The sequence below is a fragment of the Columba livia genome, chromosome 15 (genome assembly GCF_036013475.1).
Source record: "Columba livia isolate bColLiv1 breed racing homer chromosome 15, bColLiv1.pat.W.v2, whole genome shotgun sequence".
NCBI classification, from domain to species: domain Eukaryota; kingdom Metazoa; phylum Chordata; class Aves; order Columbiformes; family Columbidae; genus Columba; species Columba livia.
In genome coordinates this window covers 12,989,489-13,006,373 of record NC_088616.1, presented here as the reverse complement: position 1 = coordinate 13,006,373, position 16,885 = coordinate 12,989,489, and the positions used below count along the sequence as shown (strand labels likewise).

At 47.7% G+C, this 16,885-nt stretch overlaps 1 protein-coding gene across 3 annotated transcripts in view; it reads right to left on the bottom strand.

The window, feature by feature from the left end:
• Nucleotides 1-669: 669 nt before the first annotated feature.
• TOM1L2 (target of myb1 like 2 membrane trafficking protein) overlaps nucleotides 670-16,885 on the bottom strand; it is a 57,541-nt gene continuing 41,325 nt past the window's right edge. The window contains exons 13-16 of one of the 3 annotated variants that reach the window (XM_065031321.1): nucleotides 16,477-16,542; nucleotides 9,051-9,110; nucleotides 6,604-6,640; nucleotides 670-6,080 (exon numbers count right to left, since the gene is read on the bottom strand). In XM_065031321.1, the coding sequence (XP_064887393.1) occupies nucleotides 5,932-6,080; nucleotides 6,604-6,640; nucleotides 9,051-9,110; nucleotides 16,477-16,542 (312 nt within the window). In that variant the 3' untranslated portion in view covers nucleotides 670-5,931. The remainder of the gene's footprint in view (nucleotides 6,081-6,603; nucleotides 6,641-9,050; nucleotides 9,111-16,476; nucleotides 16,543-16,885) is intronic. The other 2 variants (XM_065031322.1, XM_065031323.1) reach the window with 2 other exon arrangements.

Here is a 16,885-nt window from a genome sequence, read left to right as displayed (position 1 = left end):
GTTCCACACACACCCCCCTTCCCCAAAGCAGCTTTGAAACCACAGGCCATTAGTTTTGATCTCCACGTGCACGATGGAGAGCACCGTTCTGTCAAATGTGTTCAGTTTTGGCCGAAGTAATGGTGTGTGACTTCTCCAGGGTTCCTAGATGGCTGCTTGTCCTCCTTCTCTGCACATCACAACCATAAGTGAGGATGTTGGGGCAAATTCCTGGATGGTGAGTTAGGAAAAGTCACCCATTGCATGGGCTGGGAATGTCACCTGCACCACAGTGCACAACAGCTCCTTACCCCTCACTTTCTAGGTCACCAAGGCAGGTGATCCAAAGTTACCCCCTGAGAACCACCTGGCAAGAAGCCCTGCAAGGGGGGCAGGTGTCCCGCCAAGGTTGTCACCTGTGCTTTAACCTCCAAAGATGTGCCACAGCTTTAGCGTGGAATGAATTTACCAGCAGTGGCAACACTGCACCGCGCACAGCAAGACCCACGTGAAGACACGAAGAGCATCTTCCACTTGGGACAACCCTTCTCTCGGTGACAACACCCGGTTCCCTGGCATTTGGGGGAAACCGAGGGTTCCCAAAAGCCTGTGTCATGTTCTGATACCTGACGGGCACCCGACGGCAGCCGCAGAGCGAGACAGCACCTGACAGACAGACGGACACCGTCCTCCAGGTCACACTAGTGGTGTATTTATTGGAGTATCTCACATGCAGGAACCAAAGTAGAGATGATTTCTGGAGCAAGTTAAACAATGGCAGATTAATACAGTTGTATTGCCCTTAACGTAAACACTTTCTACGTGAATACAGCAACATTTTAGTGTTGGGTTTCTTTGCTTTTTGTGTATTTTGTTTCTCTTTACATAGTCGACCTCTTTAAACAGTTATGTCCTCCTTCTCCCCCTACCCCGTTCCCAAACAAAAAAATATCCAATATCTTCAGTAAATAAATATTATCCACTTTTTCTCTGGAAAGCCTACAGTTGTAATATACAGAGAAGCTATTACACAGGTTACATTTGTAGAGTTAACGACAGCTCATAAGAACATGTACAGAATGAGGAGCTCGCACTCATAAAAACACGGAGCAGGGTGGGACATCTGCCACCGGTTTGCCGTGGGAACCGGCACCGGAGCTCGGTGCGGCTCAAACACGTCAGCTCTCGGTGAAACGCAACCTCGTCTCAATCCGGGACGGGGAAGGACGCGGGGACACGGAGCGGGCAGGCTGGGGCCGGCAGGGAGGGACGAGTGGACGCCCCCGGCAGCACTGGGGTTACTGCCAAGAAGGCTGTAAATCCACTCACTGATTACCTGCTTCATTATTTCCATAAAAATAACTGTCCTGAGCTGTTTTATTTTCCAGGGTGGGCTCTGCAAGCCTTGCGGTGAAGAACTTTGGAGGTAAACAATGAGCTGGCTGAGGATGGAGATGGCACAGGCGCTTCCCACTCTTCAGCACTCCCAGCAGCCACAAGAGACCCAACAACTCACTAGAGGAAAAAACTGTTGGAGGTGCTGCTGTGTTTGCCCTCCTGCTCTGAGCGTCCTGTTGCGCGTGAAAGCAGGAGAGCATTGAGTGCAGAGGAACACAACAGGCTGCGGTGGCCGGGGGGTGAGCGCCCAGCTCCTGCGGCAGCTTTCGGAGGGACCCATCACCCCTATTGTCCCCATCCGGGGTCCAAAACCACCACCCGGGTCTGTTCTTCCACCACTGGAGGGAAACATCTCGCCACCACAGCCAGCTCCGTGGAGCCCTCCGTTTAAAAGTGGAAACGGCCAATGTATCCCATTTAAAAAAAGCGAATGAAGTCAAACGAATGGAAGTCCCCCCAAAAATCCTTCTTCAGCTCGGAGGTGTAAAACCAGCCCTGGAAACGGCCGAGCTGATCTGATCAGCACATTTCAGAGATATTGTGATAACTGGGAGGGGAAAGGTATGTTGGAGGCTACGTGAAGGTCCCAGTAAGGACCAGTTTCTGCATTTACGCTGTTCCCTTTAACAGACACCATGCTATGTTTTTATGAGCAATCCTCCTATGAGCCTTACCTACCTACTAAACACCCTAAATGTCTGTACAACACATTGTTATCTATGACACCTGTGAAAGACGCAGCTGAAATCTACACATAACAATTAAAAAACCCAAAAGGATATATTTAAATAGAAACCATTCATTTCTTACATCTCAGCACAAGAAGGGTTAACGGAAGAGGTTAAAAAACACACTGGAAAGAAAATATATTGACAAAATAAATATTTTGACCTAGAACAGGGTATGATTAGAACTTACAAAGGACCCCAATAATAATTTAGTGTCATCGAGTGTCAAGCTGTGATTCCTAATATGCCTAGAAAGCACTGGGATGTTATTTCCTATGGAAAGCAGATCAGGCTGCAGCTCCGTCCCTCTTCTCCCAAGTGTCGGAGCCACACAAGTCCTCTGCCCACTCGCACAGAGGAAGCACTCAGAGTGAAAGCAAAGGAAGAACAAATCGAGAGGTTGGTCTCCTGAAGTGAAAAACCCCTTCCCTTTCCCCCAGACCATTTCCACCGCTCAGGTTTTCTGCAGACCACAAGAGGATGGGGAAGATGAGAGATCCTGATACAGGACATTAGAGAAGCTCTAGGGCAGCTGTTGTATTTGTTAAAGAAGGTTTGGGCTCAACCACACCCTCTGTCCCCTTCGGTGCTTCCAGCCCCGGTGTGCTCAGCCTGCCAGAGCCAGGTCTGGTGGATCCAGGCTCCAAATTTAACTCCAAACCTTCACCAGACCCATCGAGGGTCCCACCAAAAGGATGTTTAAGCCTTCGCTCCAGGCTGAGCACACACCTCCCTGCCCTGCTTCCAGCAAAGCCACTGCTTGTGCCAACGGCACCTGTCACCCCCTGCAAACAGTGTCCTCGCTTCCCAGGAGGTGACATGCGGTGGCAGCGGGGATCACGGAGGCCCTCGAGTTGTGCCAACACACGCTCCTTCTCTCCCCTCAGCCTCAGCCTCCTTGTTTCATCTCTTTTTCATCCTGGCTGGAGGGAGAAGTCACTGACAGCTCCGCAGGGTCTTCTGGAAAGGGACCAGATTCTCTCTAAAGCAACAACTGGGAAGTCCCAGGACAGCTTTAGCGTGACAGAAAGCAGCAGCATTAACATCCCTGCTGCCCCCCCATCTCTTTCTGCTTCAGGGTGGGGGAAGAAGGGCAAGCAAATCCACAGCAAATCTGCCAGGGGGCTCGGTGACAGCACTGGCAATATCCTCGTCACTCAGCTTCATTCGACCACGTACCCACGCTCGAGCAATGCGATTATCTCCTCTGGCTTGGCAGGGAAGCTGGATTAACATGCTTAGAATCACCTGATGTGGCCATTTACAGGGTCAATGTGTTTCAAGGATTTAGAAGAGAAAATACACATTTAAAACACCCACGGAGCTTTTTGCATTGACAGGAATACCAACAATTCATTCTGTGCTCGCAAGACTGCTCAAGCAATCACCCATCAGACGCTGCCTGAAATCAAATCGGCATCACAGCAGAAGTTTCCTCAGGTTTCTGGGAGCTGGTGGCCCCATCTGATGTGTAGCAGTGAGGTGGGAGGTGGCAGTGGGGTGTCTGGGAGCCGATACCTGCGCGTGGGGCTCAGCGTGGGTTAAACAGCGAAGGCTGTGGGAGAGAGCAGATGTGACACCAAGGCAGGGTGTCCCGGCACCCTTCCATCAGCCACAGAGATGGAGAGAAACCCTTTGCAGACCCACGTAAAAGGGCTTCAAGTGGGGAGTGGGCCAGCAAGCGGGTGGAAGAGGCAGCTTGATCTCCAAGCTACCTCCATCCTTACACGGATTTTCGTCGTTCAGCTGCAAGCCACGCTGCTCTCTGCACAGCACAGAGCGGCCGGGGGGCAGAGAGCTACGGAGCAGAGACGAGGTGCTGAGTCAGCACGGGGGGTGGCGGGGCAGCTCCCCTGGGCCCAGCCAGATACAGAGAGATCTTGGAAGAGGATGAGCAGGGATGGCACAGAGTGACATCTGAGCTGTAACGGCCTGGAAATCCTGCACCAAACAAGGCTTCCCTCCAAAGATTAATATGACCGCTCCCAAAGACCATCGGTGCTGCAATTGGGCCATTTGGTGAAAGGTTTTATGTGTCACAACCTACCAAAGCGTGGTGTGCCCTAGAGAGTATGTTACGAGCTGCAATAGCTACGCTCAGATAAAAGCTTATATCGCTTTCACATCGGCTGTTTATAGCACGGCTTCTTGGTCTAGAACAACTTTTGAGAGAGCTCGACACACATCGGCATCCCGGGAAGCCCAGACATGCCAAGTCAGAACAAAGTGGCTGGATGCCTGAGCTGACGAGCGCCCTGAGGAAGAGGAGCCGGAGTGTTGCTGAACAGAGCGTTCATCTGATAAAGGACGGGAGATCCTCCTGCCGCGCAGCGTTCAGCGCTCTCTTTGATCCTGCCATCTTGCGCCACAGGCTTCCTACCGAGGAACGGGCTGGGAGACGCAGCGATGGCTGGAGCTGCCGGCTCCAGCTCTGCCTGTCAGCCCAGCACGGCGGGCACAGCGCACGCTGCAATCCCTCCTGGCAGCTCCCGCAAGAGCTGTGGCTCTCGGCCCTGCCGCTGGCAAGCGAGGGAATACGCTTGTCTGCACAGACAAGAGGGAGACTGCAGCCCTGCAGGAGCTGGGAGTTAATAAAGGGGCAGAAGTATCAAAGGCCACTCCAAAAATTACAAATAGCAGAGCCACAACCATCCAACACTTTCTCAGACCCAAACCTAGAAGGAAATGAGGAGTTTCCCCTCCAGCACAGGCAGTTATGGCTAATTCCTGCACTCTAACCGTCCCCCTCAGCATTTTCGTATGAACTTCTGTTGGGTTTGCCTCTTTTTCTCACACCCATCCCCAAGAACCAGCATGTCTGTCCTACCAGGAATGGCAGGGAATCCAGAAACCTCAGTTCACCCCTAGTCCATGAGCAAGTCCCATCCATCTGCACGGATGTTACTTACAACAGCTGAGACAAATGCAGAGCTCTACAGTCGCTGAAGAAGGAATCTAAGGTAAGGAAAAAAATAACAGAGCTATTTTAAATGGTGAACATACCAGAAAAAATCCTCATGTGAGAATGTTCTCCCAAAGAGCAAAATGCTTGATGTACTAACGTTACAGCATCCATTTAGCTCAGCATTTTTCATTCCCGTCAACTGCCAGAGCTACTGGACATGGCTAACAGACTGCTTTCAAATTAGAGCAAGTCCAGATAAAACACAAGGAAAAAAATACCCTGTGAGATTTAGAATGCAAAGCACCGCACCAAGTGGGGAAAAGCGACCACCATATGGTACTGGGAGATGTGTGAGTGGGAGAGTAAAGGATTTTAACTTGTGAAGCACATGTTGAAAGGGGAACAGTTGTTCCTTGCTGTCGAATCCGACACGAAAGCCAATACATTAACATTTTATCTAAAAATAAAGCCGCACTCCTGAACGTTCCAGCTCAGTCAATTCCATGCTGATCGACAGAACAGTCTACTTGGCAGGACCTGCCTACAGAAGAGGATGATCCCAACAAAAATGGAAGGGCAAGGCCGCTCTCTCCCCTCCGGTCCTTTGTTTCGACACGGTGTGACGTACTCATGCATTCTAAAGGGGTTTTCGGCATCAAGAGCCGGTTTTGCGCAGCTGGGATAGGAAGGAGGGGACTAAGCAGTGCTGGAGAATTGTGGTCTGGCAGGAATAGTGTTGGACTTAAATAGAAAGAGTCAGCTCATGGGGGTGGATTGTTTGGGAGGGGGGAAAGAGAAGCAATCTATGAAATCTGGGGGAAGAGGGTCGTTGTTAGGTAAGTACTGTGAGAGGATGAAGTGGCCGCACGGCGACGTTCGCCCGCAGAGCACGGGGGTGGGAGGGCGGCTAAGGGTGAATCTTCACAGTGCAAAGAGGGCGTCCTCCGAGCGCTCCTGCTTTTTCCTGCTGGGAGGATTTGCCGGAGGGGTGGGGGCTTCCACGGGAGGGGACGGCAGGTTGGGCACCATCTCCGCTGCTTTGGCTCGCTCTTCTAAAAATTTGTCAAACTCTGCAATGCAAAAAAAAAGAAGAAGGAAGACAGGTAAGAACTGAGGCTGCCCATGGAGCCCGGGGATGGAGGTTTGCAGGGTCTGAAATCCCAGCGCCTGGCATCCTGTCAGGCCGTGTTTGCAGGCACTTGTACAGCCTGACTTCCTCAGGACAGGGCACAGATGTCCTTTGAGACACTCCAGCTCAGGCAGCAGAGGGAATCAAACCCATGCTACGCCATCAGCTGTGACAGAAGCCGGGAAACATCATTCCAAAGGGCTGAGCAGCTCGGGGACACGTTCCTGCTGGCACAAACGCAGTGCAGAGCCAAGGAAGATGGCAGAAAAGCGCTTACAGCCAGGAGGGCTCCTCACACCATAAATACTTTTTATTTATTTTTCCCTCTAAAATGCTCTCTTCCCGCCTTTCCAAGTGCAGAAGCATTTGCTGGGAGAAGTCAGCATCTCAGCAGGATCAACGCAGAGAATTCAGTCTGCGCACTAACCTGGGAACGGCTCATGGCCAGCGGCATCTCTGCTTACCTTCACTGGTCACTCCTTCTTCCAGCTCCTCTCCTTTCTGCAATTGGAACAAAAAGGTGTGTGAACGCACAGGCAATGCTCCCCCTTCGCTATTATCCTCTACCTACATTTAATGCAAACGGACAGTTTCCAGCACTCGCTTCCACATATTAACTATATGAGCAAGAGAACAAGCACTAGAGATGCTTCTGAGGACGGCTGGTGCTCAGCTAAACTCTCCCCGTTGGACCTGAATGGCAGTCCGGCTGCCGTTTCCACTTCAGACAGTTGCCCTGCTCAGAAACTGATCCGTGCGAGTCACATAAACACTGTGCAAGGTGCCATCTTTTGTCACACAGTCCTTTAAAAAGTCAGGGCTGTGGTTTGCATTGTGTCTTCAAATAAAAATGCACTTTTAAGCTGACAAAGGACATATGCTGCAAAATAGTTGGGGGGCAATGTTCTTCCTGTGGGAGTTCATTTCAGATTGCATATAAAAATCTAGAAGCTTTCCTGGCATCTGTGCTATACAAAGGCAGCACTGGGGTGGGCTGGATGAAAGATGCTGATGATGGGTGTACAAAGGCTGAGCATTTCAACATGCAAATTGCCAACAGTGCTTCAATAAGGAAATTAAAAGTCCGAGTATCCGGCATCCTTTTCTATCTATTAGGATGTTACTACTTGAAAACTTCATGTTGAACCTGCTTTGAAGAATAAACGTATTTGTCCACAGCCTGGTTTCTCTGTCACGGGAGTGGGAACATACTGGTTGGCATCACAAAGGTTTTTAATGCCTGAGAATTAATGCCGTCCAGCAGCTACCAGCTTTCTACTCACAGAGGTTTCCAAGGGTACACACAGCAGCTGCTGCTTCACATGCAGAGATACTGTTTGTTCCAATGTACCCCAAAAAGGGTAAGGAAATAACAAACCATTAGCTAAACTAACCTGTCACTTCCTCAGCTGGGAAGCAGAGAAATGAAACGAACCATCAATAAACAAAAAAGGAGGGGAAGAATCCAGAATGAAAACCAAAAATCCAGTCCAAACTTTCTCGGAGGGCATCTCTGTGCTGCAGCCGCCCATGGCCGGGGGGGCCGGGGACCAGGCAGCCGGTGCAGTGACAGCAGTGAGACCCCCAGGCTTGTCCGGGCATTTACACATTTACACAGCGGTTCTCTGCTTTGCTCTTTTTGAGCAAGACTGTCTAGGGGATGACAGATGGACAGAGCTGCCTCGGTATCTCGCCATTAAGATCTTCTCTCCCGCTCAATTAATTTAAATGGCAAAGACAAAAGTTTACTGGTTAAGCAGAGTGGATATGCTACGTTTACTGTGTTTCTTTAACAAAATGAAGCCAGTTTGTAATTAAATTTGGAAATGACTGTCTGTCTTGAGGCCTGAAAAAACAACCTGCACCTGAAACGCAGTGACATTTCAGAGACAGCCAACCTCAAACACCGAAACCCAGCATCTGCTTAAGGAGCATTTTCTTCCTTTGCGTACAGCTGGCTCCTCCGGCGCTGGAGCGAGGGCTGATGAGCTGGGGAGCGGAGCCTGAACCCCACAGCTCCCGGCCAGGGAACAATGAGGGGGCTGGGGGGACCTCAGGAACAGGGAGCTTTCTGGGGACAGTCCCTGAAGTCATATGAAATAATGGAAGGAGACAATCTGTAGGGATATGGTGACCACAAGGAAATGGTTCAGCTCACTAAATGATGTTTAAAAGAAGAGTCTGAAACGCAGCCTACCGCCCACCCCCAAAATTCACTTGGTTAATTTGAGTCAGATGCTTACGTTAAAAAAAGAGACTGGAATAAATGCGTACTGGCTGTGACTGCTTAAACCAAATGTGTTCTGGCACAGCAAAACAAACTGCAGAATGATGGAAAAGCTACTTTTAGTTCTATGTCTTTGTTTGTTTGTTTAATAATCACCAGACAATAATCATTTAGGAGAAACTGAAAGTTATAAACATCGAAGTGCGACCGTTACAAATTTTTATTATTACCATTGTGAAACATGTCAAGATCGCTTGCCAATTTAACAAAGACATCTCAATTTGAAAGGAGTCTAAGCCCTGATCCAGCATGCATGGACGTACACACAGACGTGGATCCTGGCAAAGCTTTAAAAGTGTGCTTTAAGTTCAATGGAGAACACAGATAAACTTCAGCACACGTTTAAACACTTTCCTATATGGGGACCTGGAACAGACGCTATTCTGTGCTGTTAATGTGGAGATGTGAAAATAAAACAACTCAGAGAAAAAGAATGTTTCGATTGAATTGCTGAACACAACCCTATCTCCTCTTGCTTAGATATTCCCCTCAAAGGGAAATATAAGATTTAGAAGTTTCACTGCTTCTCGTTATGAGAAGTACCAGTAACTCAGCAATGCATTGAAAGTTATCCGTACAAGTGCTATTGCCCATGTGAAAAATGAAAATATAAAGAAGTCTCACCAAGTCGGTACTGAGCCACTCCTCAATGTCATCCATGACAGAGGACTGTGCAACAGGGATCTAGGGAGTGCAGCGAGAGAACAGCAAGGCAGGCAAAAACCAAAACACATCCACAATCATGGCCACAGAGCGATGGAAAACGCCAGAAAGAAGATTAAAAACAAAACAAAAACAAAGATGTAAGAATGTGCTGGAAAAAAAAAAAAAAAAGGCAACAAAATATAAATGGCATTTCAAATAAAGAAACACTTTGAAAGGAAATTATGAACAACAAGGCTAAAAAAAAACCAAGAGAAAGATTATGGGGAATGATGTGACTCAATGCGAGCGTAAGATGGGTAACTTCTCGACCACATATTAAAACCATCAAGATAGACTGATGATTCTAATCTTGATCGTGAAAAGCTTTTAAGGGTAGAATACTGGATATCAGGTTTTGAAATGTTAAATTTCCACCTTTTGCTTTTTTCAATGGGTATTAGCCACAGCAAAGGGTCAGCTAAAAGAGGGGCTCACAGTCTTCAGGCAACACTCCTACAATAACAATTTCATTTTGAGCCCAGGGCACACAGTCGTGTTTCATTCCAGATCCTCCTCCCACACCACCCAGCCTCGGCACACCAGTTTAAAGCAAAACGGTCCCAGTTCCCTGTCCCCATTCCTCTGCCAAAGGTGACCCTGTCGCAGCAGAATCCAACGTGTGCCGGTGCAAAGTGCGGAGTCCCAAAGGTGAAGGCGAGGAGGAGGATGGGCGGAGGAGGAGAGCGCGACGTGCACCCTCCCGGCACTGCCCCGCGGTGCTGCAGCAAGGCCGCCAGAGCCTGCCGCTCACAGAGGGTTTCATAGAAAGGCAAGGGAGGTCTTCTTCCCCTCCTGAGATAAAACCACTTGTGTGTGATTGTGACAGGCAGCACAGACATAGCGCACTGAGTGCTGCAGGGAAGCTGGGAGAGAAAACAAGCTGAGGGGAGACCTTCTGATCTCTGAACTGCCTGAAAGGAGCTTGGAGCCAGGGGGGTCGGGCTCTGCTCCCCAGGAACAAGCGCCAGGAGCAGAGGAAACGGCCTCAAGTTGCGCCAGGGGAGGTTGAGGTTGGATGTGGGGAACAATTTCTTCCCCAAAGGGCTGTGGGGCATTGGAACAGGCTGCCCAGGGCAGTGCTGGAGTCACCATCCCTGGAGGGGTGAACAGACAGAGATGAGGTTCTCAGGGACATGGGGCAGTGCCAGGGGTGGGTTAACAGCTGGACTCTATGATCTTGGGGGTCTCTTCCCACCAAAATGATTCTGTGATTCTATGATTCTATTTCACAAAGCACTACAGGGTCAGCAAAGGGAAATTCCTGTGTGTGAGGTGTAGAATTTCCTGACTGAACTACAACACAGGGCTGCAGAAGTAAACAGGAAAATGCCACAATAGATCTCCTAAGGACAATGTGAAAAACATTTGGAAAGCAATGTGGGACACGTAAGTTCCAGGCCAGAGCATGGCAGCTGAGCAGTGGGGCTGGCAGCAGGAGACCTCGCGCTCTGAGGAAAAGGAGGCGTCAGGACTTGTCCACGGCTTTTTCTGAAACCTCTCACAGGAAGAAGAGCTGACAGAGGCTTTGCAGATGAATTCCCTGGGAGATGTAGCTTTGTCATGGATTTCTTGTGGAGGAAGATACAGACACTGAATTACAGAGGCAGCAGCAGAGGCTGGTGCTGCTTAGTGGAGCTCCTCAGGAATTTTTGTTGTCTAATCAAGTGGCCCTTTGTGCTGAGGAGGTCAATTAAGCCCTTGCTTGAGGTCAGGTCGCTAAGGTGGGTTAGTTGTGTCAGGGGACTGGAAATCCAGGGCTCAATCCAAAGCATTTCTCACCAAAAGAGGCATCAGGAAGATGGTTTGGCTCCAACTCTGCACATTGCTGGACAAAGTGCACATGACAGATCCAAGAAGGGTCAAAGGTACAAGCAGAAAATAGGTTCCTGCAGTTTCCTTTGGAATGGGCCAGATTTAAGATAATTCCCTCTTTTTAATTTGCAATGGAGAACTGGATCATGCACATCTAACACAGTGTGCTGAAGCTGCTGTGAGCTGGCCCAGATGGCCATTACCAACTCTGCAGACACCTTCCAACGTGTTCCTTCCCAAGGACAAGCTGCATCTTGTAGAACTGGCTTGTTAGTTTAACAGCTTTGGAAAATCTTGGCTTCAGAGATAGAAAGCAATGAATTTATCCAGCCTACAGCAACCTAAAACCTCCTGCAGGAGTTCACTGCTGTCTCTCTCTCCTGTATTGCTCAATACTGCACAAATAAATTACACTTCGGAAGGTGTTGCCTTCAGAGCTGTCGGTCAGTTTGCAGCTCAGAAAGGTCCTTATTTTTCTTTAAGGATAAAGAAATTTGTACGGAGGGGAGGAGGAAAATGGCAGGTTTTTCGCTTTTCTGTGGATAAAATAAGAGCAGCTGTTCTAAAAAGTGTGGTGGTACTTTGGTCCCTGTATTAGGAGGAACAGCAACTCACATCTTGGTTACCCTGAAAACACAAGAGGTGACTGAGCAAGACAGCTCAGCAGATCAGGAGCCTGCGCTGCTGTGTTTTGTAAGATTGAAAACAAAAAAACAAAAAAGAAGAAAAAAAGGAATTCTACTTTCAGACAGACCTACTTTATATAACAAACAGAAACCTCAGAAATGCAAGAACACTTCTCGCAGGTCATCTATAAGAAGCGGAGAGAGCTGTAAGATAAACATTGGAGCATGTCAGCCCTTTGCTGTTCAGCACTGACCTTTTAAAAAGCTGCCCCATCTCCCCAGGAGAGACAAGGCTTTGGACCTATTGCTCCTTCCCTGCTCAACCTTCCAATTTACTTTCCTCCGACTCTGAGCCCCATTTTCCCCATAAAAAATGGGTTAAACGTATCAGGTTTAATTTAAGAATAAAGAGGAGGGAAACTCTCCAGAGTAACTGCAAGTTTTAAAATGTTTTGACTATAACATTGTACCATTTCTATTCCATTTGAAGCTGACCACACACAGAAGTTCATTTTTTGCCAGTTGGTTGTGTACTTGGCAAGGCTCTCGCTTCCAAAAGCTCTAAACTGAAGAATGTGGAGGGGAGTTGTGTTAAAGCTAATCCTCTAAAACACGACAGAAGCAATGTAAAAATAAATTAGCTAGTTTACACATTAAAAAAGACAACAGTTTCTGGGAACAAACAGCAGTGGCAGCCGCGGACTACATGGAAATGGCTCCAGAATGGGATACAGTCTCGTTAATACTTTGATTATGCAAATATACACGGTCTAGTGAAGTTCAGTCTTGGTGAGGCAGCACCCCAGATAGTCAGTGTTGGCTGCAAGAGTTGGCTTTGTAACAATACTGCGATTTCTTTGTTAAAAGTCTATACTCAAAGTAAACGGAAATTAAGCCACAAAATATTTTGGGGTACTTTAAGTAACTGGCTTTAATTAAAAGTTGGGCTCATTGTTCAAATTCCTTTTTTTATTTAGTCTTTGGAAAACCCTACAAACGGGATCATCTGAACAGTCCTGAAAAGGAAATGGAAAAGAAGGGCTGGGAGAACAAAAAGCAAGAGTTCAATCTCACAAAACCCACAGGAATCTGGAATTCAGGTTCATACCTGAGTTAGATTGTGTTGGTGTTCTCGCTAGCAATCAAAAGCCAAAGAGTATTGCCAATATATTTCCTCAGAAGTCATAAAATCCAATATTCTACCCTTAAAAAGACAGTTTAAGGTTATTATTATCACATTTTATTTCTATTAAAAATGATCCCACTGGAAAAGAAGCAGGTATGAAATGACAATTCAGGTCTCTAGGTGAGCTCATTAATGTTCTTAAAATGTTTAACAAGGTTCATGCTAATTGTTGCTAGACTACTGCCTTGTCACAGCTTAGTTAATTCTACTCCTTTCTAGATGTTTAGCAAAGCTGACACTGGTACTTGGTTATTTGCTCTTCACCCCCCAGTTAGTTAGAAATAGTAAAGAAAGGTCCGTCATCCCCACGGCAGCACAACTAGAGCCTCCGATGCAGACTAGCAGCCTATTCCAGCTTACTACTCCAGGCTTATCATCTATTTAAAGCTGCTGTGATCTCGAAATAGCTGCCTGGCCTCAATATTAGAACATGTTTGACTCGACACGTAAGGATTGAATTAGTTACTTGATGACTTGGAACGGTGTTTACGCATCGTATGGACGGGGAAGACAGGAGCTCAGGGGCGGTGTGTTCCCCAGCACAGCCTGTTGTGCCCCAACAACAACCAGCCCGGCTGGATCCAACGGGCACAACCCGCACAGGGGGTATCACGCTGTCCTTGGAGAGTGCTCTGTTAAAATGCCACGGCTGGATGGGTAATGAAAGCCACGTGGTCTTCAGAACAAGGGAACATGGGGTCCTACCACCCCGAAGAAATGAGATCTTCGCACCCATATCCATCTCTTAGTTTGGCCACAATTCAAGCGCTTTAGTCTCTGAGAAGATGACGTCTTTCAACTGTCTCCTGTTACCAAGTCATTTCCACATCTTAGATCCTATCTTTCTATTGAAGGCACCCACAGCGGCACCCCACTTTGTTCCTAATTAACAACATCTCAGCCAAGGGTTTGTTTAATCTTTACTCACATTACTATAGAGAGGAATCTCCTCTCCAGGCAGGAGGCTTGGACGCAATGCTCAAAGTTGTTCATCTCACTTTCTGTGAATTCTGGTTCAGCTTCATTCTTCCCCTGCCACTGTCCCAAATACCGTCTGTCCTGATGTGGTGGCTTAAGCAACACCTGCTCCTCACTTTTGTAAACAAATACCTATGTGGCATGTGAGTGGGGTGGCAGGTTCTAACAAATGAATATATTAATATATCCCTGCAAATCTCAATAGCTGCCCGAACTCGTGAGAAGGGAACTGGGAATCACCTGCACTAAAACGTGGTGGCCTGGTGCTAAAGTCTGCGCCTAAGAGCTGCTGATACAGACCCCTGGGTGACACATGCTTGGCCTAACTTACAAAAATCCAGATGTAACACTGCAAATAGATTTGGTACCAAACAGCTCGGCTGACAGCCCTAAGCCTCGTCTGAACCAGGAACATTTTCTGCAGATATCATTCTGTCTGCGTTAGTTCTGTCAGCATAGCTGGAATGGCTAAAGGTGTGGTTTGCATCTCTGTGGTCCTGGCACCACCTTGTCAGCAGAACTGAGCTGCAGATTAAGCTGAAACAACGCTGCCAAATTCACTGGGAGAGCACACACAGAGCGCTGGGTGAGTCTCCTTCTGCAAAGGTGTGTTGGTGAACCGGGATGCACAGAAATGGAGTGGGAAGAACTCACCCATAAGCTTAAATATATCACAGTTTGGAAAGAACAATGTCAGGCCACGAGGGATGTGAATCCCCGTCTGGCAGGTGGAGAATAACCTTTCAGTGGTCTCAGTGTCGCACAGACACAGGTAACGGCTGTGCCAGTTGTTCCCTCTTTCCCCCTCATTCCTAAGTACAGTTACCAAAGAACGGGCACATCAAGTTCATACCTGGGATGCTAGTTATTCTGCTGGTATTGCAAATGCTACAAAGTTGTATTAATAAATACAGTTAAGAACTACAGCCAGTTAAGAGAGAAACGGAGTTAATGATTAGTTTAGTTTTATTTTAAGTATTTCTCTCTCATATTTAGCACGCAAACAAGGTGACAGGCTTGTAAGAGCAGCGACTGGCTGGACAGCCAGGTCCCCTTCCCTCCCCAGATCCGTATGTCTCCGTGAATGCTGCAGTATCCTTTTTCCAGACTGAATAACCACAAGCCAATGAACGAATATTGTGTTTGTTTTTTTAATAAAGCGGTGGTGCCAGCGGTGTGAACAGCAGGGGTGCCGATTTCATGCTTCCCTGCTCTCGTAAACAGCGGAAAGGCAAAGAAGAGGAACTAACTCAATCACTGGATTATTCATTATGGATGAACATCTAACAGCGGCATCGCACATCACTGGCTGCAACAGAGCCACCCAAAAGCAAGAGCCTCTGTGAACCACAGTCAACAGGATCAGAGGCAAAGCGGGAGCTGCTCATTTTACAGCTTTTTCATGCTCACGTTACCAGCTGTGGGTCTCTGACAATTGCTGAAACGCAATTCTGGCTCCTCAGGGGGGGCACCTGCAGCTGGGTTTACCCAGGCACAGAAATGCTTTTGGGCGCTCACACAGGCAGGCAGAGGTGACCGTATATATGCACGTGTCCGAATCACTGTGCACACACCAGCCATGCAGACGTCCGACAAATTCACAAACCAGCTCTCAGAAAATAACCTGGGTTAGCCCTAAACCTTGAAGAATATATGCAAAGTGTTTCACAGAGTTGGTGCACTCTGGATTTTCTCAACCTTAAACTCCCTGGGATGTTTCTCTTTTTAAGCACCGGGCAGCTATGTTCGGGGTATTCAAGGCATTCCCATTCCATGGGCCTCCTGACGTGCAGCCCAGCCCATGGGGAATTCGGCACTGCCCCCTTCCCAGCTCAGCTGCAGCCAGGACTTTCCCAGGAGGACTTTGTAGTTTGGTCACATTATTGTTACTAATCTCAGACACTTAAAGTGATGGATTATGTTGTCCAAAAATACAAAATTGGTCTTAGAACTTGGCTTTAAGGCATAGCTGAGGCTATTTTTTACCTACTTCTGACTTGTGCACTTAAAGCAGGGTTTTGAACTTCTCTCTGCAAACGTGTTGACGAAGGACAACTTCAAACAAGGTCACAATATGCGAAGATTCAGCGAGCTTCAGAAGCTTGATTTTATCAGAGCAGTGGCATCACTGGACACAGGAATTAAATCCTTAAAGCTAGAAATACTATTGTACCTTTTGGAGTCCGAATCCTAATGCCAGTGTAATTCCCTGACCGGGGTGGAAGGCGTCAATCTGGGTAGCAGTTCGCCCATTCCCTTCCTTTCATACAGAACTATCCTTACATTACCCAGTTAAATTAGGTACGATCCTACAAGCTCCGTATGTTTATTCTAGATCATGAAGTTAAGCACTACCAGAAGAGGCTGCTTTAAAGACATGTAGAAAGTGTCCTCTTTATGAACAAGAACCATGAGACTTGTGTTTATCCCTCGAAAAGCGGATACTGCATAAATAAATCAAGACAGTATAAGGAACCAGTGGGATCCCCAGGCCTCTTCTCAAGGTGATGTGGGGTCCTACAAATGATTCAGTTGGTTACAGGCCTTCGTGCTGGATAAATCAGAAATCAGTGCAAATCTTTCCCTTTGCCCCAGGTAATGATGTAGGTGGGAAATAAACTCCTTGTACTGTCTGATTTTTAGTGGTTCAGTAGGGCAGGACAAGAGGTGAATGGAGGATGGTTATTCTAGGTAAGGGGACTGGGGTGGGCAGTAGGAATCGCTTCACTGGTGAAGTCCTCACCATTCCTTGTGTAATTAGCCACTTGTCTATGGGCTCCATGTCTGAGTTCCCACCTTTACCTCTCCTCTGTGTTGAGAACAGCAAGGTCCATAAAGAGAGAAACCACAGCAACAACCCGTGATAAAGTAAAAGCAGCAAGTTAAAAACTTCGCATAGACATACACACACACAGCGCTGTCTGTGAGCTGCTGCCAGCAGCTGCATCCCCCTCTGCTGCCTGTCAGCTCTGTCTGTGGAGGGACAGAGCTCACCCGACCCCTGCACTTCATGCAGACAGTTCACAGAATTTTAGCACTTCCTCCATGCTGATATTAAAATATATATATATATATAAACCAAAATAAAGTGAGGCTGATGTTTGTCATCTTCTTAGAAGGAGAAAAAGAGTAGGCTTTACAACCTCCTAAAT